General features: G+C 46.3%; 1 protein-coding gene across 2 annotated transcripts in view; it reads left to right on the plus strand.

Annotated features, from left to right (window-relative positions):
- Nucleotides 1-23,956, plus strand: part of LOC134349434 (insulin receptor substrate 2-like) — a 170,910-nt gene that overhangs the window by 120,125 nt on the left and 26,829 nt on the right. Inside the window, exon 2 of one of the 2 annotated variants that reach the window (XM_063053730.1) lies at nt 19,110-19,240. The exons of the other annotated variant lie outside the window; for it this stretch is intronic. Within the exon in view, the coding sequence (XP_062909800.1) occupies nt 19,110-19,123 (14 nt within the window). The 3' untranslated portion in view covers nt 19,124-19,240. Of the gene's footprint in view, nt 1-19,109; nt 19,241-23,956 lie in introns of those variants that run through there. 2 annotated transcript variants of the gene reach the window in all.

Here is a 23,956-nt window from a genome sequence, read left to right on the forward strand (position 1 = left end):
TGCTCTGCAAAACCTCTTCCCCAATACTCGCTGTGGGAGACCTCTTCACCAATACTGGCTTTGCAAAACCTCTTCCCCAATACTCGCTCTGGGGGACCTCTTCACCAATACTCGCTCTGCAAAATCTCTTCACAATACTTGCTCTGCAACACCTCTTCACCAATAGTCACTCTGGGGGAACTGTTCCCCAATACTCACCTTGGGGGACCTCTTCACCAATACTCGCTCCAGGGGAACCTCTTCACCAATACTCGCTCTAGGGGACCTCTTCAACAATACTCGCTCTGCAGGACCTCTTCCCCAATGCTCGCTCTGCAGGACCTCTTCACCGGTTAGCCTAACGTCGGTGGTGGGGAAACTGCTGGAGTCAGTTATCAAGGATGTGATAACAGCACATTTGGAAAGCGGTGAAATGATCGGACAAAGTCAGCATGGATTTGTGAAAGGAAAATCATGTCTGACGAATCTCATAGAATTTTTTGAGGATGTAACTAGTAGAGTGGATAGGGGAGAACCAGTGGATGTGGTATATTTGGATTTTCAAAAGGCTTTTGACAAGGTCCCACATAGGAGATTAGTGTGCAAACTTAAAGCACACGGTATTGGGGGTAAGGTATTGGTGTGGGTGGAGAATTGGTTAGCAGACAGGAAGCAAAGAGTGGGAATAAACGGGACCTTTTCAGAATGGCAGGCGGTGACTAGTGGGGTACCGCAAGGCTCAGTGCTGGGACCCCAGTTGTTTACACAGTTTGAGGATAGAGGGGAAGCCTTTTAGGACCGAGGTTAGGAAAAACTTCTTCACACAGAGAGTGGTGAATCTGTGGAATTCTCTGCCACAGCAAACTGTTGAGGCCAGTTCATTAGCTATGTTTAAAAGGAAGTTAGATATGGCCCTTGTGGCTACAGGGGTCAGGGGGTATGGAGGGAAGGCTGGGTTCTGAGTTGGATGATCAGCCATGATCATAATAAATGGCGGTGCAGGCTCGAAGGGCCGAATGGCCTACTCCTGCACCTATTTTCTATGTTTCTATGTTTCTATTAATACTCACTCTGCAAGACCTCTTCCCCAATACTCCTTCTGGGGAATCTCTTCCCCAATACGCACACTGCAAGTCCTCTTCACCAATACTCCTTCTGGGGAACCTCTTTCCCAATACTTACTCTGGGGGAACCTCCCCCAGTAGTCTTTCTGGGGGACCTCTTCACCGATAGTCACTCTGCAAAACCTCTTTCACAATACTCACTCTGGGGGACCTCTTCACCAATACTCGCTCTGGGGGATCTGTTCACCAATACTCGCTGTGGGGGACCTCTTCACCAATACTCGCTCTGCAAAATCTCTTCACAATACTCGCTCTGCAAAAACTCTTCACCAATAGTCACTCTGGGGGAGCTGTTCCCCAATACTCATCTTGGGGGACCTCTTCCCCAATACTCGCTCTGCAGGACCTCTTCCCCAATACTCGCTCTGCAGGACCTCTTCACCAATACTCACTCTGCAAGACCTCTTCCCCAATACTCCTCCTAGGGAATCTCTTCCCCAATACTCACACTGCAAGTCCTCTTCACCAATACTCCTTCTGGGGAACCTCTTTCCCAATACTCACTCTGGGGGAATCTTCCCCAATCGTCTTTCTCGGCGACCTCTTCCCCAATACTCACTCTGCAAGACCTCTTCCCCAATACTCCTTCTGGGGAACCTCTTCCCCAATACTGCTTCTGGGGAACCTCTTCCCCAATACTCACTCTGCAAGACCTCTTCACCAATACTCGCTCTGCGGGACCTCTTTACCAATACTCTCTCTGCAAAACCTCTTTCGCAATGCTCACTCTGGGGGAATCTTCCCCAAAAGTCTTTCTCGGCGACCTCGTCCCCAATACTCGCTCTGCAGGACCTCTTCACCAATACTCACTCTGCAAGACCTCTTCCCCAATACTCCTTCTGGGCAACCTCTTCCCCAATACTCACTCTGCAAGACCTCTTCACCAATACTCGCTCTGAGGGACCTCTTCACCAATACTCACTCTGGGGGACCTCTTCACCAATACTCGCTCGGCAAAACGTCTTCACAAACACCCGCTCTGGGGGACCTCTTCACCAATACTCGCTCTGGGGGACCTCTTCACCAATACTCACTCTGGGGGACCTCTTCACCAATACTCGCTCTGCAAAACGTCTTCACTAACACCCGCTCTGGGGGATCTGTTCACCAATACTCGCTCTGGGTGACCTCTTCACCAATACTCACACTGCAAGACCTCTTCCCCAGTACTCCTTCTGGGGACCCTCTTTCCCTATACTCACTCTAGGGGCGCTGTTCCGCAATACTCACTCTGCAAGACCTCTTCACCAATACTCGCTCTGCAAAATCTCTTCACCAATACTCGCTCTGCAAAACCTCTTCACCAATAGTCACTCTGGGGGAACTCTTCCGCAATACTCACCTTGGGGGACCTCTTCACCAATACTCGCTCCAGGGGAACCTCTTCACCAATACTCGCTCTAGGGGACCTCTTCACCAATACTCGCTCTGCAGGACCTCTTCCCCAATGCTCGCTCTGCAGGACCTCTTCACCAATACTTACTCTGCAAGACCTCTTCCCCAATACTCCTTCTGGGGAATCTCTTTCCCAATACTCACACTGCAAGTCCTCTTCACCAATACTCCTTCTGGGGAACCTCTTTCCCAATACTCACTGTTGGGGAATCTTCCCCAATAGTCTTTCTGGGGGACCTCTTCACCAATAGTCACTCTGCAAAACTTCTTTCCCAATACTCACTCTGGGGGACCTCTTCACCAGTACTCACGCTGGGGGACCTCTTCACCAATACTCGCTCTGCAAAACCTCTTCACCAACACCCGCTCTGGGGGATCTTTTCACCAATACTTGCTCTGGGTGACCCTTTCACCAATACTCGCTCGGCAAAACGTCTTCACAAACACCCGCTCTGGGGGATCTGTTCACCAATACTCGCTCTGGGGGACCTCTTCACCAATACTCACTCTGGGGGACCTCTTCACCAATACTCACTCTGGGGGACCTCTTCACCAATACTCGCTCTGGGGGATCTGTTCACCGATGCTCGCTGTGGGGGACCTCTTCACCAATACTCGCTCTGCAAAATCTCTTCACAATACTCGCTCTGCAAAAACTCTTCACCAATAGTCACTCTGGGGGAGCTGTTCCCCAATACTCATCTTGGGGGACCTCTTCCCCAATACTCGCTCTGCAGGACCTCTTCCCCAATACTCGCTCTGCAGGACCTCTTCACCAATACTCACTCTGCAAGACCTCTTCCCCAATACTCCTCCTAGGGAATCTCTTCCCCAATACTCACACTGCAAGTCCTCTTCACCAATACTCCTTCTGGGGAACCTCTTTCCCAATACTCACTCTGGGGGAATCTTCCCCAATCGTCTTTCTCGGCGACCTCTTCCCCAATACTCACTCTGCAAGACCTCTTCCCCAATACTCCTTCTGGGGAACCTCTTCCCCAATACTGCTTCTGGGGAACCTCTTCCCCAATACTCACTCTGCAAGACCTCTTCACCAATACTCGCTCTGCGGGACCTCTTTACCAATACTCTCTCTGCAAAACCTCTTTCGCAATGCTCACTCTGGGGGAATCTTCCCCAAAAGTCTTTCTCGGCGACCTCGTCCCCAATACTCGCTCTGCAGGACCTCTTCACCAATACTCACTCTGCAAGACCTCTTCCCCAATACTCCTTCTGGGCAACCTCTTCCCCAATACTCACTCTGCAAGACCTCTTCACCAATACTCGCTCTGAGGGACCTCTTCACCAATACTCACTCTGGGGGACCTCTTCACCAATACTCGCTCGGCAAAACGTCTTCACAAACACCCGCTCTGGGGGACCTCTTCACCAATATTCACTCTGGGGGACCTCTTCCCCAATACTCACTCTGGGGGACCTCTTCACCAATACTCGCTCGGCAAAACCTCTTCACCAACACCCGCTCTGGGGGATCTGTTCACCAATACTCGCTCTGGGTGACCTCTTCACCAATACTCACACTGCAAGACCTCTTCCCCAATACTCCTTCTGGGGGACCTCTTCCCCAATACTCACTCTGGGGGACCTCTTCCCCAATACTCACTCTGCAAGACCTCTTCACCAATACTCGCTCTGGGGGACCTCTTCACCAATACTCGCTCTGCAAAATCTCTTCACAATACTCGCTCTGCAAAACCTCTTCACCAATAGTCACTCTGGGGGAACTCTTCCCCAATACTCACCTTGGGGGACCTCTTCACCAATACTCGCTCCAGGGGAACCTCTTCACCAATACTCGCTCTAGGGGACCTCTTCACCAATACTCGCTCTGCAGGACCTCTTCCCCAATACTCGCTCTGCAGGACCTCTTCACCAATACTCACTCTGCAAGACCTCTTCCCCAATACTCCCTCTGGGGAATCTCTTTCCCAATACTCACACTGCAAGTCCTCTTCACCAATACTCCTTCTGGGGAACCTCTTTCCCAATACTCACTCTGGGGGAATCTTCCCCAATAGTCTTTCTGGGGGACCTCTTCACCAATAGTCACTCTGCAAAACCTCTTTCCCAATACTCACTCTGGGGGACTCTTAACCAGTACTCACGCTGGGGGACCTCTTCACCAATACTCGCTCTGCAAAACCTCTTCACCAACACCCGCTCTGGGGGATCTTTTCACCAATACTTGCTCTGGGTGACCCTTTCACCAATACTCGCTCTGCAAAACCTCTTCACCAACACCCGCTCTGGGGGATCTGTTCACCAATACTCGCTCTGGGTGACCTCTTCCCAATATTCACTCTGGGGGACCTCTTCCCCAATACTCACTCTGGGGGACCTCTTCACCAATACTCGCTCTGCAAAACCTTTTCACCAACACCCACTCTGGGGGATCTGTTTATCAATACTTGCTCTGGGGGACCTCTTCACCAATACTCACTCTGCAAGACCTCTTCTCCAATACTCCTTCTGGGGAACCTCTTTCCCAATACTTACTCTAGGAGCGCTCTTCCCCAATACTCACACTGCAAGACCTCTTCACCAATACTCGCTCTGGGGGACCTCTTCACCAATGCTCGCTCTGCAAAATATCTTCACAATAACTCGCTCTGCAAAACCTCTTCACCAATAGTCACTCTGGGGGACCTCTTCCCCAATACTCACCTTGGGGGACCTCTTCACCAATACTCGCTCTAGGGGAACCTCTTCACCAATACTCGCTCTGGGGGACCTCTTCACCAATACTCGCTCTGCAGGACCTCTTCCCCAATGCTCGCTCTGCAGGACCTCTTCACCAATACTTACTCTGCAAGACCTCTTCCCCAATACTCCTTCTGGGGAATCTCTTCCCCAATACTCACACTGCAAGTCCTCTTCACCAATACTCCTTCTGGGGAACCTCTTTCCCAATACTCACTCTGGGGGAATCTTCCCCAATAGTCTTTCTGGGGGACCTCTTCACCAATAGTCACTCTGCAAAACCTCTTCCCCAATACTCACTCTGGGGGACCTCTTCACCAATACTCACTCTGGGGGACCTCTTCACCAATACTCGCTCTGCAAAACCTCTTCACCAATACTCGCTCTGGGGGACCTCTTCACCAATACTTGCTCTGGGTGACCCCTTCACCAATACTCACACTGGAAGACCTCCTCCCCAATACTCCTTCTGGGGACCCTCTTTCCCAATACTCACTCTGGGGCGCTCTTCCCCAATACTCACTCTGCAAGACCTCTTCAACAATACTCGCTCTGGGTGACCTCTTCACCAATACTCACTCTGCAAGACCTCTTCCCCAATACTCCTTCTGGGGACCCTCTCTACCCAATACTCACTCAAGGGGACCTCTTCCCCAATACTCACTCTGCAAGACCTCTTCACCAATACTCGCTCTGCAAAACCTCTTCCCCAATACTCACTCTGGTGGTCCTCTTCCCCAATACTCGCTCTGCAAGACCTCTTCACCAATACTCGCTCTGGGGGACCTCTTCACAATACTCGCTCTGCAAAACCTCTTCACCAATAGTCACTCTGGGGGACCTCTTCCCCAATACTCACTCTGGGGGTCCTCTTCCCCAATACTCGCTCTGCAGGACCTCTTCACCAATACTCACTCTGCAAGACCTCTTCCCCAATACTCCTTCTGGGGAACCTCTTCCCCAATACTCACTCTGCAAGACCTCTTCACCAATACTCGCTCTGGGGGACCTCTTCACCAATACTCACTCTGGGGGACCTCTTCACCAATACTCGCTCTGCAAAACCTCTTCACCAATACTCACTCTGGGGGACCTCTTCACCAATACTCACTCTGGGGGACCTCTTCACCAATACTCACTCTGGGGGACCTCTTCACCAATACTCGCTCGGCAAAACGTCTTCACTAACACCCGCTCTGGGGGATCTGTTCACCAATACTCGCTCTGGGGGACCTCTTCACCAATACTCACTCTGCAAGACCTCTTCCCCAATACTCCTTCTGGGGAACCTCTTTCCCAATACTCACTCTGGGGGAGCTCTTCCCCAATACTCACTCTGCAAGACCTCTTCAACAATACTCGCTCTGGGGGACCTCTTCACCAATACTCGCTCTGCAAAATCTCTTCACAATACTCGCTCTGCAAAACCTCTTCACCAATAGTCACTCTGGGGGACCTCTTCCCCAATACTCACTCTGGGGGACCTCTTCCCCAATACTCACTCTGGGGGACCTCTTCACCAATACTCGCTCTAGGGGACCTCTTCACCAATACTCGCTCTGCAGGACCTCTTCCCCAATGCTCGCTCTGCAGGACCTCTTCACCAATACTCACTCTGCAAGACCTCTTCCCCAATACTCCTTCTGGGGAATCTCTTCCCCAATACTCACTCTGTAAGACCTCTTCACCAATACTCCTTCTGGGGAACCTCTTTCCCAATACTCGCTCTGGGGGATCTGTTCACCTATACTCACTCTGGGGGACCTCTTCACCAGTACTCGCTCTGCAAAATCTCTTCACCAATACTTGCTCTGCAAAATCTGTTCCCCAATACTCACTCTGGGGGACCTCTTCACCAATACTCACTCTGGGGGACCTCTTCACCAATACTCGCTCTGCAAAACCTCTTCACCAACACCCGCTCTGGGGATCTTTTCACCAATACTTGCTCTGGGTGACCCTTTCACCAATACTCGCTCGGCAAAACGTCTTCACAAACACCCGCTCTGGGGGATCTGTTCACCAATACTCGCTCTGGGGGACCTCTTCACCAATACTCACTCTGGGGGACCTCTTCACCAATACTCACTCTGCTAGACTTCTTCACCAGTACTCGCTCTGGGGGACCTCTTCACCAATACTCGCTCTGGGGGACCTCTTCACCAATACTCGCACTGCAAAATCTCTTCACAATACTCGCTCTGCAAAACCTCTTCACCAATAGTCACTCTGGGGGACCTGTTCCCCAATACTCATCTTGGGGGACCTCTTCCCCAATACTCTCTCTGCAGGACCTCTTCCCCAATACTCGCTCTGCAGGACCTCTTCACCAATACTCACTCTGCAAGACCTCTTCCCCAATACTCCTTCTGGGGAACCTCTTCCCCAATACTCACTCTGCAAGACCTCTTCACCAATACTCACTCTGGGGAACCTCTTACCCAATACTCTCTCTGGGGGAACTCTTCCCCAATAGTCTTTCTCGGCGACCTCTTCCCCAATACTCACTCTGCAAGACCTCTTCCCCAATACTCTTTCTGGGGGACCTCTTCCCCAATACTCACTCTGGGGGACCTCTTCCCCAATACTCACTCTGCAAGACCTCTTCACCAATACTCACTCTGGGGGACCTCTTCACCAATACTTGCTCTGCAAAACCTCTTCCCCATTACTCACTCTCGGGGAGCTCTTCTCCAATACTCACTCTGCGGGACCTCTTTACCAATACTCGCTCCGGGGGACCTCTTCCCCAATACTCACTCTGCAAGACCTCTTCTACAATACTCACTCTGGGGGACCTCTTCACCAATACTCGCTCTGCAAAATCTCTTCACAATACTCGCTCTGCAAAACCTCTTCAGCAATAGTCACTCTGGAGGACCTCTTCCCCAGTACTCGCTCTGGGGGACCTCTTCACCAATACTCGCTCTGAAAAACCTCTTCCCCAATACTCGCTCTGGGGGACCTCTTCACCAGTACTCGCTCTGCAAAACCTGTTCACCAATACTCACTCTGCAAGACCTCTTCACCAATATTACTCTGGGGACCTCTTCCCCAATACTCACTCTGCGAGTACTCCTTCCCTTCACTTATACAACCTACAGAAATTTAGTCAGAGTTGTCTCTTTCATATTTCTTGATCTTGGGTTTTTTAATTACTTCTTTCGGTTTTTAAGGCTTATTATCTCCACTGGAAGTATTGATTCACTGGTGATTATTCCCTTTAATTCCTGATTCACAGGGATTTCATATTTCTGAAGTATTTCTCAGAAGTATTTTGCATTTTTTTTTAATTTTTTGCTGAATTTTCAGAGTGCTCTATTGCCTCTCTTATGTCAGGGTTGAAAATGTCTCTGAGCTTTTGCAGAACATTTCTGGGGTGGTGCGGGGGAAGCGGACGATCAGCCAGAGCGACTATCGGTGATTTGGAAAGAGGACAATAGCAGGGTTATGACAGTAGTATCCTCTGAATTACTCATGCTAGTGAGGCTAAAAATATGTGGGAGAATGTGTGGCTGAAGAGTTGGTTCAGGGGGCAGACCTTCAGTTTTTTTGGAGCATTGGGATCTCTTCTGTTACAGAAGTGACTTGGAAAAGATTGGAATGAACTGCACCTAAACTAGAGGGGGTCCAATATCATGGTCAGCTATTTTGCTAGTGTCTCTTGGGAGAGTTTCAATCAGATTTGCAAGGAGGTGGGATCCAAAGTAGCTTGGACGCAGATTGGAGGCTGGAAATTGATACAAAATGAGGTCAGAAAGTGGAGGGACTGAGGGGAAGGTAGATGTCATGACTAGTAAATCTCTGAAGAAGGACGGGTTGGAGCAAGGTAATATACAACACTAAACTTAGTTGAGAGTGGGATGGGAATGACTGCTTCATGCTCCAGGGTGTCGATATTTCAGAATAGACAAAGAGGGAAGTAAAAGAAGGTGAGGGGCTGCTCAACTAATCACTCCTGCACTCTGAGGCGATGTAGTGGAGGGCTCCTCCACTGAGTCAAAATGGTTAGAACTCAAAAGTAATAAGATGCAGTCACTAATTGGATTATACTATCGACTCTAAATAGTAGGCAGATCGAGAAAAGATGCAAAAGTCATAATGGTGACTTCAATTTCCCTAATGTAGTACAGAGGGTGAGATGTGGTTGAGTTTGTTAGTTACATCCAAGAGAGTGGGGAACCAGAATAGGGATTGGATAAGGCGGGGGGGGTGGGGGGAGGTGTGCTGGGAGAAGAAATTACGGAACGTTTAAGAAATCGATGTTCAAGCCATCAGATATAAGGCTACACAGACTGAATATGATGTGTTGCTCCTTCAACCTGAGTGTGGCCTCATCATGGCAGCAGAGGAGGCCATGGACTGACATGTCGGAATGGGAAGTAGAATTGAAATGGAAAATCCCACCTTTGTGGCAGATGGAGCGAAAGTGTTGAACAAAGTGGTACCTGAATCTATTTTGAGTCTCACCGGTGTAGAAAAGGTCTGGATACAGTATCTGGCTCTGACAGACTCGCAGGTGAAGTGCCGTCTCACCTGGAAGAACTGTGTGGGGCCCTGAAGGTGGTGTATAACACTAGTCCCACTCGCATGGATAACTGCCAAAGGGAGATCAGTGGGGACAGACAAGTGGACAAGAGAGTCATATAGAGAGCTTCCTCTATGGAAATATGCTAAGTTGTAATTTCCTGTTGTAGATAGTGAAAGCTCTGAGAGTGATGTGCTGGATATAGAGGCTCTAATAGGGTGGCAAGAGGATGGGATGAAGGCAGATGTGTGGGATATAGAGCCGCTGATAGGGTGGCAGGAGGATGGGGTGAGGACAGACGTGTGGGATATAGAGGATCTAATAGGGTGGCAAGAGGATGGGGTGAAGACAGATATGTGGGACATAGAGGCTGGTATAGGGTGGCAAGAGGATGGGGTGAAGACAGATGTGTGGGATTTAGAGACTCTGTTAGGGTGGCAGAAGAATGGGGTGAGGACAGATGTGTGGGACATAGAGGCCCAGATAGGATGGCAAGAGGATGGGTGAGGACAGATATGTGGGATATAGGGGGGGATACTAAGTAGGGAATGCAGGTGATGGCAGCATCAAAAACATGCCGTGCTTTGAAAAATTAGGACATCTTTGACATTGTAGAATGGGAAAGCTTCATCCTGAAAACAGATGCGATGAAGACGGAGGTGCTAAGAAAAGGGATGGCATTTTTACAAACGACAGGGTGGGAGGAGTTACAGTAAAGATAGCTGTGATTGTCAGGTTTGTAAAAGATATCAGTAGATGGTCTGTTTCCAGAGATGGAGACAGAGATTGAGAAAGGGGAGAGAGATACCAGAGATGGTCCAAGTAGATTTGTGGACAGGGTGGAAGTTAGAGGCAAAGTTGATGAAATTGACAAGCTCAGCATAGATGTAGGAAGCAGCACCGATGCAATCATCAATGTTGCCTAGAAAGAGTTGGGAAGACATGGAACATGGACTGGCCCACACAGCAGGCATATCTGGGGCCCATGGCTACACCTTGGGTTTCGAGAAAATGGCAAGAGTGAAAAGAAAAATTGTTAAGGGCCAGACAGAAGAAGGTGCTGGTGGAATGGAACTCGTTAGGTCTGTTATCTAGGACGAAGAAGTAGAGAGCTCTAAGGCCTTCCTGAAGGGGGATAGAAGTGTATAGGGATTGGACATCCATTGTGAAAATGAGGCAATAGAGGCCAGAGAATTGAAGTTGTCAAGACCATGTGAAGTGTCACAGATATATGAATGTTGGATGGGACTGAATCAAGGGGGACAAAATGGAGTCGAGGTATGCATACATGTAGACTAGAGAGATTCTGCAGCCAGTTGGGCTCTTGGATGACCTTCCCTCTCCTCAGTCACCTCAGTGCGGAATGGGCTCCACAGTTGTGAACTCACTTTTGGGGATCTGCAGTTCATGGTTCCACATGTTTTGTGTACTTTCTTTTACTATTTGTGCAATTTGATCAAGGCTAAGGCCGAAGGACAAACCAGTGTTCAGCTCACTACTCCATGAGGTTTACTCGTTTCAGCACTGAACTGACTCCATATCTGTGGCCTGAACAGTCTTCGTGGCTGTGGGCTCTCTTTTGAGAACTTTCTTCTGTGTGTTTACTTCCTTATTTTTTTTACAGTTTGCAGGATCTGTTCTTTTTTTTCACACATTGGGTATTTGACATGGCTTTCTTTGTTGTGTGGGTTTCTTTTAATGTGTTCTATTGTGTTTCTTTGTTTTGTGGCTGCCTGCAAGAAGACAAATCTCAAGGTTTTATACAGTATTTGATAATAAATGCACTTTGAACTTTGAGCTACCCTTGCTAGGGCCAAAAGGACAAGAAAAAGATCAGGGGCGCAGGAGATTTTTATTAAGGGCTCTCTTTACAATAGTAGTGTGAAAGTCGTGATTTAGGAAGAAGGAAAACGAAATTCATGTCATCAAAAGAAGTGGAACAGAGATGGAGGAAGCTGAAGAACAGAATGGAGTCCTCACAGAAGTAGAATGAAACTTGCAGTCACAGTGTACAGGCTTGTAGTGGATATTGTCACCGTTCAATCACAGAGATCCACAAGGGAAAGGAAGAGTCAGAGATAGACCAGTTAAAACTGAGAACAAGGTGAAAATTGGCTGCAGAAGTAATTGGATGTTCAAGTTCTGTATGAAGGCAGGAAGGCATTTGTCAGTGTACTAAAGAAAATGTCATGGGACAGAATCCAAGTAGGCTGAGGTAAAAGCAACACACATCAAAGTTGCTGGTGAACGCAGCAGGCCAGGCAGCATCTATAGGAAGAGGTTCAGTCGACGTTTCAGGCCGAGACCCTTCATCAGGACAAGCTGAAAGAAGAGCTAGTAAGTGATTTGAAAGTGGGGGGGGGGGGGAGATCCGAAATGATAGGAGAAGACAGGAGGGGGAGGGATGGAGCCAAGAGCTGGACAGGTGATTGGCAAAAGGGATATGAGAGGATCATGGGACAGGAGGCCTAGGGAGAAAGAAAAGGGGGAGGGGGGGAAAAACTCAAGAGGATGGGCAAGGGGTATAGTCAGAGGGAGAAAAAAGAGAGCGAGAGGAAGAATGTGTGTATATAAATAAATAACGGATGGGGTACGAGGAGGAGGTGGGGCATTAGTGGAAGTCAGAGAAGTCAATGTTCATGCCATCAAGTTGGAGGCTACCCAGACGGAATATAACGTGTTGTTCCTCCAACCTGAGAGTGGCTTCATCTTTACAGTAGAGGAGGCCGTGGATAGACATATCAGAATGAAAATGAGATGTGGAGATGTGGAGATCCTGCTTTCTCTGGCGGACAGAGCGTAGGTGTTCAGCAAAATAATCTCCCAGTCTGCGTCAGGTCTCGCCAATATATAGAAGGCCACATTGGGAGCACTAGTCGCAGTATATCACCCCAGTCGACCCACAGGTGAAGTGTCACCTCACCTGGAAGGACTGTCTGGGGCCCTGAATGGTGGTAAAACATAGAAAATAGGTGCAGGAGTAGGCCATTTGGCCCTTCGAGCCTGCACTGCCATTTATTATGATCATGGCTGATCATCCAACTCAGAACCCTGCACCAGCCTTCCCTCCATACCCCCTGATCCCCGTAGCCACAAGGGCCATATCTAACTCCCTCTTAAATATAGCCAATGAACTGGCCTCAACTGTTTCCTGTGGCAGAGAATTCCACAGATTCACCACTCTCTGTGTGAAGAAGTTTTTCCTAACAGTCCTAAAAGGCTTCCCCGTTATCCTCAAACTGTGACCCCTTGTTCTGGACTTCCCCAACATCGGGAACAATCTTCCTGCATCTAGCCTGTCTAATTCCTTTAGGATTTTATACGTTTCAATCATGTCCCCCCTCAATCTTCTAAATTCCAACGAGTACAAGCCTAGTTCATCCAGTCTTTCTTCATATGAAAGTCCCGCCATCCCAGGAATCAATCCAGTGAACCTCCTTTGTACTCCCTCTATGGCAAGGATGTCTTTCCTCAGATTAGGGGACCAAAACTGCGCACAATACTCCAGGTGTGGTCTCACCAAGGCCTTTTACAACTGCAGTAGTACCTCCCTGCTCCTGTACTCAAATCCTCTCGCTATAAATGCCAGCATACCATTCGCCTTTTTCACCGCCTGCTGTACCTGCATGCCCACTTTCAATGACTGGTGTATAATGACACCCAGGTCTCGTTGCACCTCCCCTTTTCCTAATCGGCCACCATTCAGATAATAATCTGTTTTCCTATTTTTGCCACCAAAGTGGATAACTTCACATTTATCCACATTAAATTGCATCTGCCATGAATTTGCCCACTCACCCAACCTATCCAAGTCACCCTGCATCCTCTTAGCATCCTCCTCACAGCTAACAATGCCGCCCAGCTTCGTGTCATCCGCAAACTTGGAGATGCTGCATTTAATTCCCTCATCCAAGTCATTAATATATATTGTAAACAACTGGGGTCCCAGCACTGAGCCTTGCGGTACCCCACAAGTCACTGCCTGCCATACTGAAAAGGTCCCGTTTATTCCCACTCTTTGCTTCCTGTCTGCTAACCAATTCTCTATCCACATCAATACCTTACCCCCAATACCGTGTGCTTTAAGTTTGCACACTAATCTCCTGTGTGGGACCTTGTCAAAAGCCTTTTGAAAATCCAAATATACCACATCCACTGGTTCTCCCCTATCCACTCTATTAGTTACATCCTCAAAAAATTCTATGAGATTTGTCAGACATGATTTTCCTTTCACAAATCCATGCTGACTTTGTCCGATGATTTCACTGCTTTCCAAGTGTGCTGTTATCACATCTTTGATAACTGACTCCAGCAGTTTCCCCACCACCGACATTAGGCTAACCGGTCTATAATTCCCCAGTTTCTCTCTCCCTCCTTTTTTAAAAAGTGGGGTTACATTAGCCACCCTCCAATCCTCAGGAACTAGTCCAGAATCTAACGAGTTTTGAAAAATTATCACTAATGCATCCACTATGTCTTGGGCTACTTCCTTAAGCACTCTGGGATGCAGACCATCTGGCCCTGGGGATTTATCTGACTTTAATCCCTTCAATTTACCTAACACCACTTCCCTACTAACATGTATTTCCCTCAGTTCCTCCATCTCACTGTCCCCTACTATTTCTGGAAGATTATTTATGTCCTCCTTAGTGAAGACAGAACCAAAGTAATTATTCAATTGGTCTGCCATGTCCTTGCTCCCCATAATCAATTCACCTGTTTCTGTCTGTAGGGGACCTACATTTGTCTTTATCAGTCTTTTCCTTTTTACATATTTATAAAAGCTTTTACAGTCAGTTTTTATGTTCCCTGCCAGTTTTCTCTCATAATCTTTTTTCCCCTCCCTAATTAAGCCCTTTGTCCTCCTCTGCTGAACTCTGAATTTCTCCCAGTCCTCAGGTGAGCCACTTTTTCTGGCTAATTTGTATGCTTCTTTGGAATTGATACTATCCCTAATTTCTCTTGTCAGCCACGGGTGCACTACCTTCCTTGATTTATTCTTTTGCCAAACTGGGATGAACAATTGTTGTAGTTAATCCATGCAATCTTTAAATGCTTGCCATTGCATATCCACCGTCAATCCTTTAAGTGTCATTTGCCAGGAAGGAAGGAAGTGTAAAGGCATGTGTAGCACTTGTTCCGCTTACAAGGATAAGTGCCAGGAGGGAGATCAGTGGGGAGGGATGGGGGGGACGAATGGAGAAGGGAGTCGCGTAGGGAGCAATCCCTGTGGAATGCAGGGGGGGGGGGAGGGAAAGATGTGCTTAGTGGTGGGATCCCGTGGGAGATGTCGGAAGTTACGGAGAATAATATGTTTGACCCAGAGGCTGGTGGGCTGGTAGGTAAGGACCATTCCTAATGGGGTGGCGGGAAGATGGAGTGAGAGCAGATGTGCGTGAAATGGGGGAGATGCGTTTGAGATCAGAGTTGATGGTGGAGGAAGGGAAGCCCCTTTCTTTAAAAAAGGAGGACATCTCCCTCGTCCTGGAATGAAAAGCCTCATCTTGAGAGCAGATGCGGCAGAGACGGAGGAATTGTGAGAAGGGGATGGCATTTTTGCAAGAGACAGGGTGAGAAGAGGAATAGTCCAGATAGCTGTGAGAGTCAGTAGGCTTATAGTAGACAACACACATAAAAGTTGCTGGTGAACGCAGCAGGCCAGGCAGCATCTCTAGGAAGAGGTACAGTCGATGTTTCAGGCCGAGACCCTTCGTCAGGACTAACCGAAGGAAGAATGAGTACATCAGTAGATGTGCTGTCTCCAGAGATAGAGACAGAAAGATCTAGAAAGGGGAGGGAGGTGTTGGAAATAGACCAGGTAAACTTGAGGGCAGGGTGAAAGTTGGAGGCAAAGTTAATGAAGTCAACGAGCTCAGCATGCGTGCAGGAAGCAGCGCCAATGCAGTCGTGGATGTAGCGAAGGAAAAGTGGGAGACAGATATAAGAAAAGGTTTGGAACATAGATTGTTCCACAAAGCCAACAAAAAGGCAGGCATAGCTGGGACCCATACGGGTGCCCATAGCTACACCTTTAGTTTGGAGGAAATGGGAGGAGCCAAAGGAGAAATTATTAAGAGTAAGGATGAATTCCACTAGACGGAGCAGAGTGGTGGTAGAGGGGAACTGATTAGGTCTGGAATCCAAAAAGAAGCAGAGAGCTTTGAGACCTTCCTGATGGGGGATGGAAGTATATAGGGACTGGACATCCATGGTGAAAACAAAGCAGTGGGGGCCAGGGAACTTAAAATCATCAAAAAGTTTAAGAGCGTGAGAAGTGTCACGAACATAGGTTGGAAGGGATTGAACAAAGGGGGATAAAACCGTGTCGAGGTATGCAGAAATGAGTTCGGTGGGGCAGGAGCAAGCTGAGACAAATAGGTCTGCCAGGACAGGCAGGTTTGTGAATCTTGGGTAGGAGGTAAAAACGGGAAGTGCGAGGTGTGGGAACTATGAGGTTGATAGCAGTGGATGGGAGATCCCCTGAGCGGATAAAGTCGGTGATCGTGTGGGAGACAATGGCCTGGTGCTCCTTAGTGGGGTCACGATCGAGTGGTAAATAAGAGGAGGTATCCGTGAGTTGTTTGCTGTGCCTCGGCAAGGTAGAGATCAGTATGCCAGACTACAGCAGCACCCCCTTATCGGCGGGTTTAATAGTAAGGTTAGGATTAGTGCGGAGGGAGTGGAGAGCAGAGCGTTTGGAAGGAGTAAGGTTGGAATGGGAACAAGGTGCAGTGAAGTCGAGATGGTTGATGTCCCGTCGGCAGTTAGCAATAAAGAGATCCAGAGCAGGCAGAAGACCAGAGTGGGGTGTCCATGAAGAGGAGGTTTCCTCGTGAAGAGGAAGAGGTTTCCTCGTGTTTGTGAGGCTGAGATAAAGACAGGCGTAACTTGAGCTCATATATGTTACACTGGCTGTACTTCTCATCTGGAGAAAGTGAGTTCAGTTGATGAAGTAGTTCTGTGTGAGAATGTTGGGAATAAAAGAATTTCCCAGTTAAACTTCCGGGTTCTTCCTGTGTGTCTTACAGACTTATCACAATTTACTCTGAATTTTCCTAGGAGGCCTATTCCTTGCAAAAATTAAAAATCACTATTTTACTTAGTGTGTATGTTAAAACCTTTCTGAAGGATTTGCTTTTCTTAATTTTGCTTTATATTGGTTCTTGAGACTCATGAAAAATACATGATTTCACATGAAATTATAATTTTATTTGCAACAACCTTTCCTGTTTTAGTAAACTGGAAGGTGTAAATGAAGGAATTTTCATTGCTGTAAATCAACAGGTTAGTAGTGGTGAGTAGGTTGGTGAAAGCAAGACAAACAAGACAGACAATGCATCATCTGTAATGGAATTGTGACCAAACTGAGTGATGACTTACTATCTGTGTAACAGTTGTAAAAGCACTGCAGTCAACAACAAGCAAATATATGACAATACTTCAGTGACCCTTGAAATGGTTTATATATGAAATATTTAGCTGCTGGGCTATTTGCATGAATCCCAAAGCTAACAAGTACTCATTCCAAGATAAGACCATAAGAAGTAGGAGCAGAATTAGGCCATTTGGCCCATCGACTCTGCTCCCTGCCATTTCATCATGGCTGATCCAATTTTCCTCTCAGCCCCAGTCTCCTGCCTTCACCCCATATCCCTTCATGTCCCGACCAATCAAGTATCTATTAACCTCTGCCTTAAATATACATAAAGACTTGGCCTCCACAGCTGCCTGTGGCAAAGAATTCCACAGATTCTCCACTCTGGCTAAAGAAATTCCTCCTCATCTCTGTTCTAAAAGGACACCCCTTTCTTTTGAGGCTGTGACTCTCCCTTCATTAGGAAACATTCTCTCCACTTCCACTCTATCAAATCATAATTTGAAAGGTTTCAGTGAGCTCAGCCCTCATTCTCCTGAACTCTAGTGACTATAGGCCCAGTGCCAGGAAATTCTCCTGGAATTCTCCTGAACTCTAGTGACTATAGGCCCAGTGCCAGGAAATCCAAGAATCATTTTTATGAACCTTCTCCAGTTTCAGCACACTTGTTAAGATAGGCAGCCCCAAACTGCTCACAGTTCTCCAAGTGAAGCCTCACCAGCTTTTTAGAAAGTCACAACTTTACATCCTGGCTTTTATATTCTAGTCCTCTTGAAATGAATGCGAACACCCTGTTTGTCTTCCTCACCACAGACTCAATCTGCAAATGAATCTTTAGGGAATCCTGCACGAGGATCCAAAGTCTGTTTTTTTAGTATTTTCTCTCCATTTAGAAAATAGTCAACCCTTTCATTTCTTCTACCAAAGTGTATAACCATACAATTCTTGCCACTGTATTCCATCTGCCACTTCTTTGCCCATTCTCCTAATGTAAGTTCTTCTATAGCCTCTCTACTTCCTTAAAACTACCTGCTACTCTACCTATTTTCATATCATCTGCAAATTTTGCAACAAAGCCATCAATTCCATCATTCAAATCATTGACATGTACTATAAAAAGAATGGGTCCCAACGCAGACCCCTGTGGAACACTGCTAGTCACTGGCAGCCTACCAGAAAAGGCTCCCTTTACTCCCACACTGTGCCTCCTGCCAGTTAGCCACTGCTTGTCCATGCGAGAGTCTTTCCTGTAATACCATGGGCTCGGAACTTGATAAGCAGCCTCATTTGAGGCACTTTGTCTTGATTCTTCTGAAAATCCAAGTACACAGCATCAATCGATTCTCCTTTGTCTATCCTGCTTGTTATTTCTTCAAAGAATTCCAACAGATTTGTCATGCAAGATTTTCCCTTGAGGAAACACCATGCTGATTCTGGCCACCAAGTACCCTGAGAATTCATCCTTAATAATCGACTCCAACTTCTTCCCAACAACTAAGATCAGACTAACTAGCCCATGGTTTTTTTCCCTTCTGCCTCTCTCCCTTGTTGAAGAGTGGGGTAACATTTGCAATTTTCCACTCTTCCGGAACTGTTCCGTAATCTAGTGATTCTTAAATGATCATTGCTAATGCCTCCACGATCTCTTCAGCCACCTTTCAGAAACTTGGAGTGTACAACATCTGGTCCAGGTGCCTTATCTAACTTTAGACCTTTTTGTTTCCCAACAACCTTCTCTCTAGTTATGGTAAATTGACACACTTCATGACCCCTCACACCTGGAACTTCCACCATACAGCTATAGTGTCTACCACAGTGAAAACTGGTACAAAATACTTATTCAATTCATCTGGTATTTCCTTGTTCCTCATTGCTACCTCTGCAGCGAATGGAGTGAGACATGTTTTTCACCGAGGCTCTACTTTTTATATCTTACATTCCACTGATAGATCCCTTTTAAGTTGAAGATTCACTATTTTTGTTGAAGGATTTATGATGTAACTACGATGGCAGGAAGTCGATCCGGTATTGAGTTGAGACGCGGCAAAATCCTTCCCGAAACGGAACAATCAGAACAAAGAAATTGGACGAACTTTCTACTTTAGAAAGAATATTCTCTTCAATACAAGATATGAAACTTGAATTTGGATCACTTAACACTAAGATTGATAAACTGACGGATGCTAATGGAAAGCTTGAAAAATCCATCTTTACTGTTCAAGAATCTTTGAAGAATTTGGATTTTCAATTTCAGATGCTTAAACAGACTACTCATCAAATTGAGAGAGAACAGGAGTCGTTCAGGCAAACTCTGTAATATTATTGGTTAGTTTGCTTTTGTATTCCATCTTTATCTTCTTTTGACTTTTTAATTACCTTCTGTTGGTTTTTTAGAAGCTTTCTAATCCTCTAACTTCCCACTAATTTTTGCTGTATAATATGTCCTCTCTTTGGCTTTTATGTGAGCCTTGACTCCCCTTGTTAGCCATGGTTGTATCATCTTGCCTTTGGAATTCTTCTTCTTCTTTGGAATGTATACATCCTGTGCCTTCCGAGTTGCTTGCAGAACTTCCAACCATTGCTGCTCTGTCACCATCCCTGCCAATCAATTCTGGCCAACTCCTCTCATGCCTCTGTAATTCCGTTTACTCCACCCACTGTAATTCTCTTTATTCCAACTCCAACTGTAAGATTGTTATATCTTTTCCCTGGAATGTGCCAACTTTTAAAATTTGAAATGAAATTCTACAATAAGATGTCGATTTCCTGTTTATTTTATTTGTTGCTGCACGAACATCACTGTGAAGCCCAGGAGAAAGGTCACCATATTACAGAAGAGGAGTGGGTGAGAGTGGTGGGCGGTCAGGAAAGTGAAGCATCTCACCTGGTATTAGCAGTAGTTGATCAAATAAAACAAAATCAGATTCAGGTTTAATATCACTGGCATACGGTACGATATGTTTTTTTGTGTTAACAGTACATTGTAATACATAATAAAAACTGAATTACAATAAGAAATATATACAGTATAAAAAATAGAGAGCAAAAACAAAAAAAAACTATCGAGGCAGTTACATGGGTTCATTCAGAAATCTGATGGTGGAGGAGGAGCTGTTCCTAAAACATTGAGTGTTGTGTCTTCAGGCTCCTGCACCTCCTCCTTAATGAGACGAGGGCATAGCCTGGGTGATGAGGGTTATTAATGATGGTTGCTGCCTTTTTGACGGATCGCCTTTTGAAGATGTCCTTGATACTGGGGAGGCTAGTGCTCGTGATGAAGCTGGCTGAGTTTTCAACTTTCTTCTGCTTTTTCTGATGCTGTGCAGTGGCCTCTTAATACCAGATGGTGATGCATCCAGTTAGAATGCTCTCCAGGGAACATCTATGGAAATTGTGGGAGTCTTTAATGACATACCAAGTATCCTCAAATCCCTAATGAACATAGCTGCTGTTGTGCCTTCTTTGCAATTGCATCAATCGTACAAGAGAGATCTTCAGAAATACTGACACCCAGGAACTCGAAACTGCTCACCCGTTCCACCTGTGATCCCTCATGAGGACTGGTGTGTGTTCCCTTGACTTCTCCTGCCTGAAGTTCACAGTCAATTCCTTGGCCTTACTGGCATTGTATGCAAGGTTATTGTTTCAACACCACTCAACCAGCCGATCTGTCTCACTCCTGCACACCTACTTGTCACCATCTGAAATTCTGCCAACAATTATGTTATCGACATGTTTATAGATGGCGTTTGAACTGTGCCGAGCCACACATTTGTGGGTGTAGGGAGACTAGAGCAGTAAGCTAAACATGCATCCTTGAGGTGCGCCGGGAAAGACATCTTTGCCATAGAGGGAGTACAAAGAAGGTTCACCAGATTGATTCCTGGGATGGCAGGACTTTCATATGAAGAAAGACTGGATGAACTGGGCTTGTACTCGTTGGAATTTAGAAGATTGAGGGGGGATCTGATTGAAACGTATAAGATCCTAAAGGGATTGGACAGGCTAGATGCAGGTAGATTGTTCCCGATGTTGGGGAAGTCCAGAACGAGGGGTCACAGTTTGAGGATAGAGGGGAAGCCTTTTAGGACCGAGATTAGGAAAAACTTCTTCACACAGAGAGTGGTGAATCTGTGGAATTCTCTGCACAGGAAACTGTTGAGGCCAGTTCATTGGCTATGTTTAAGAGGGAGTTAGATATGGCCCTTGTGGCTACAGGGGTCAGGGGGTATGGAGGGAAGGCTGGGGCAGGGTTCTGAGTTGGATGATCAGCCATGATCATAATAAATGGCGGTGCAGGCTCGAAGGGCCGAATGGCCTACTCCTGCACCTATTTTCTATGTTTTCTATGTTTCTATTAGCTGTCAGGGAGGAGGAGATATTATTTCTAATTTGCATTGACTGTGGTCTCCCGGTGAGGAAGTCAAGGATCACGTTGCCGAGGGAAGTACAGAGACCCAGGTTTTGGAGCTTGTGGATTAGTACTGAGGGTATGATGGTGTTGAATGCTGAACTGCAATCAATAAATAACGGCCTGGCATAGGTATTGATATTGTCCAGGTAATCTAGTGTGATTGCATCCGCTGTGGCGACAGGAAAAGTGCAGTGGGTCCAGGTCCTTGTTTAGGCAGGAGTTGATTCTGGCCATGACCAACCTCTCCAAGCACTTCCTCACAGTAGATGAGAGTGCGACTGAGCGATCATTATTATGGCAACTCACCAATGGACAACGTTATGAATGTCGCCGTTTTGAAGCAACTGGGAACCTCAGTCTGCAGCAGTGAGAGATTGAAAACTCTTTGAACACTCCAGCCAGTTGGTTGGCAAGGATTTTCAGAGCCCTGCCAAGTACTCCATCAGGGCCTGATGGCTCGCGAGATTTCACCCTCTTCAGAGATGTTCTGATGTTGACCTCTGAGATGGAGATCACCGGATACCACAGGGATTTACACAGCTGTAGTTTTATTCTCCCTTTCAAAGTGTGCATAAAAGGTATTGAGCTCATCTGGGACCGGAGTGTCACAGCCATTCTTATTCTTTATTTTCCAGGGGCTGTATATTCACCAGCTGGATAGTCAGGAGTGGGGGTCTATGGCCTCTGCATTTCTATCTTACCTGTAGTCAAGCACACCTTTCCTGTTTCTGTTTTCTTGCTGTCCAGGGTCTGTTGATTTTTTTTAATATCTTAAGGTGACGTTGCTAACTGAAGTAACTATGGCTGTGACTGTGAATCCTAAATGGGAATATTTGATGATTCCCATTGGAGCTGCATGCAAAGAGTTGCCACTTATTGGCACCATCTTTTCAATGCATTTGAATATCTAAATTTATTGAAAGGCAATCTCACACAGAAGTGCCCTTTCAATAAATCTAAGTATTCAAATTCATTGAAAAAGAATGGCAAAAAAACTAACAATTCTACCCCACCCCTACCCCCCACAATATCACTGTTTCTCTCCTTCATGACACTTCTTTTAATATAAATTCAATTATCTTGTGCACTTGGTCCATACTGGTTGACATATTGAGAAAAATAACCATAGATATCGCATCCCCGTTTTAATTCTTTGGAGTGGAATTTTCTTCAACTAACGTTTGACTAGTTTTCCTTCTTGTCAATTTTTTCTCCCTTTTTTAAACTACCTTTCTCTACCTCATTAGTTTTAAGGTTAACAACCATTGTCATTAATGACAATAGCAGAACAAAGCAAAAACATTGAAAAGGAAGTATGAAGGGATGAATTATTTTGTTAAATCAACAGATGGGAGACAAGCTAATGGTAGCATTCATGCGTGGGAGAGAAAACTGTTCAAACTTGCTCTGGGGAATATCTATGTGTGGAGATTGGAATGCTCTTCCTTAATGATTAACAGTGTCATTAGTGATGGGTGTCTGTTTGTAGATAGCTCTCTCTCTCTTTGTCTCTTATCATGCCCGTTTTTTTGTATGTCGGGCTTTTACCCAATATAAAGATGCTTGAAAAGCCATCATTCTGTGACTCCATTACTTCATACTCAAATGAAAGGTGTGAAGACACTACAAAGTCTTGGTGTTCAGAGACCTGGATGTAGATTCAATGGGTTATTTGGAAGGCAAGTAGTATAATGACCTTTATGGCAAGTGGAGTGCAATGTTCCAATAACATAAACAGCATCTGGAATATAACGTAGCAGCCCAGCCTTCCTACCGAAAGAAGCTTAGACTTGCGATAGAGGGAGTGCAGCAACATTTCGGCAGATAGATCGGAGGAGATTAAACAGACTAGGCCTATACTCTCCTGAGTTTGGAAGAATGAAAGACAATATCATTAGAACAAACGCAATTCTTCTGGGACTTGACAGGGTCGATGCAGAATTAATGTTTCTGTCACCAGATTGACTGGAACCAGGCATCAAGGTCTTGTATTAAGGGGAGAGAGATAAGAATAAATTTCTTCACAGAGGATAGTGCATGTTAGGAATCTTAAGAATTTGTCTGAGCAGGGCTGTGATGGCTTTGTTATTGAACATATCCAAAACAGAGATCAATAGATTTTTGGATATTAAAGGGATCAAGGGATTAGTAGAGGAAAGTGGCTTGAAGGTAAAAGATGAGTATTGATCTGTAGAATAACCATGAAAGGCTGATAGGCCTACTCATGATTTTATTTCTTATGCTTGTCTGAAGTTATCAAAATGACAACTAAAGCACTAGTTAGGGGTTATCAATTTCATTATTTACGTGCTTTGGTCAGTACTAGGTTTAAATCTGGTCAGTGTCAGGTTTAAGTGGTCTGGTCAGTGCTAGGTTTAAGTGGTCTGGCCCACTATAGCCGGCGCACCAATTTTGTTTGG

Source organism: Mobula hypostoma, chromosome 7 (assembly GCF_963921235.1).
Source record: "Mobula hypostoma chromosome 7, sMobHyp1.1, whole genome shotgun sequence".
In the NCBI taxonomy this organism is placed as follows: Eukaryota; Metazoa; Chordata; class Chondrichthyes; order Myliobatiformes; family Myliobatidae; genus Mobula; species Mobula hypostoma.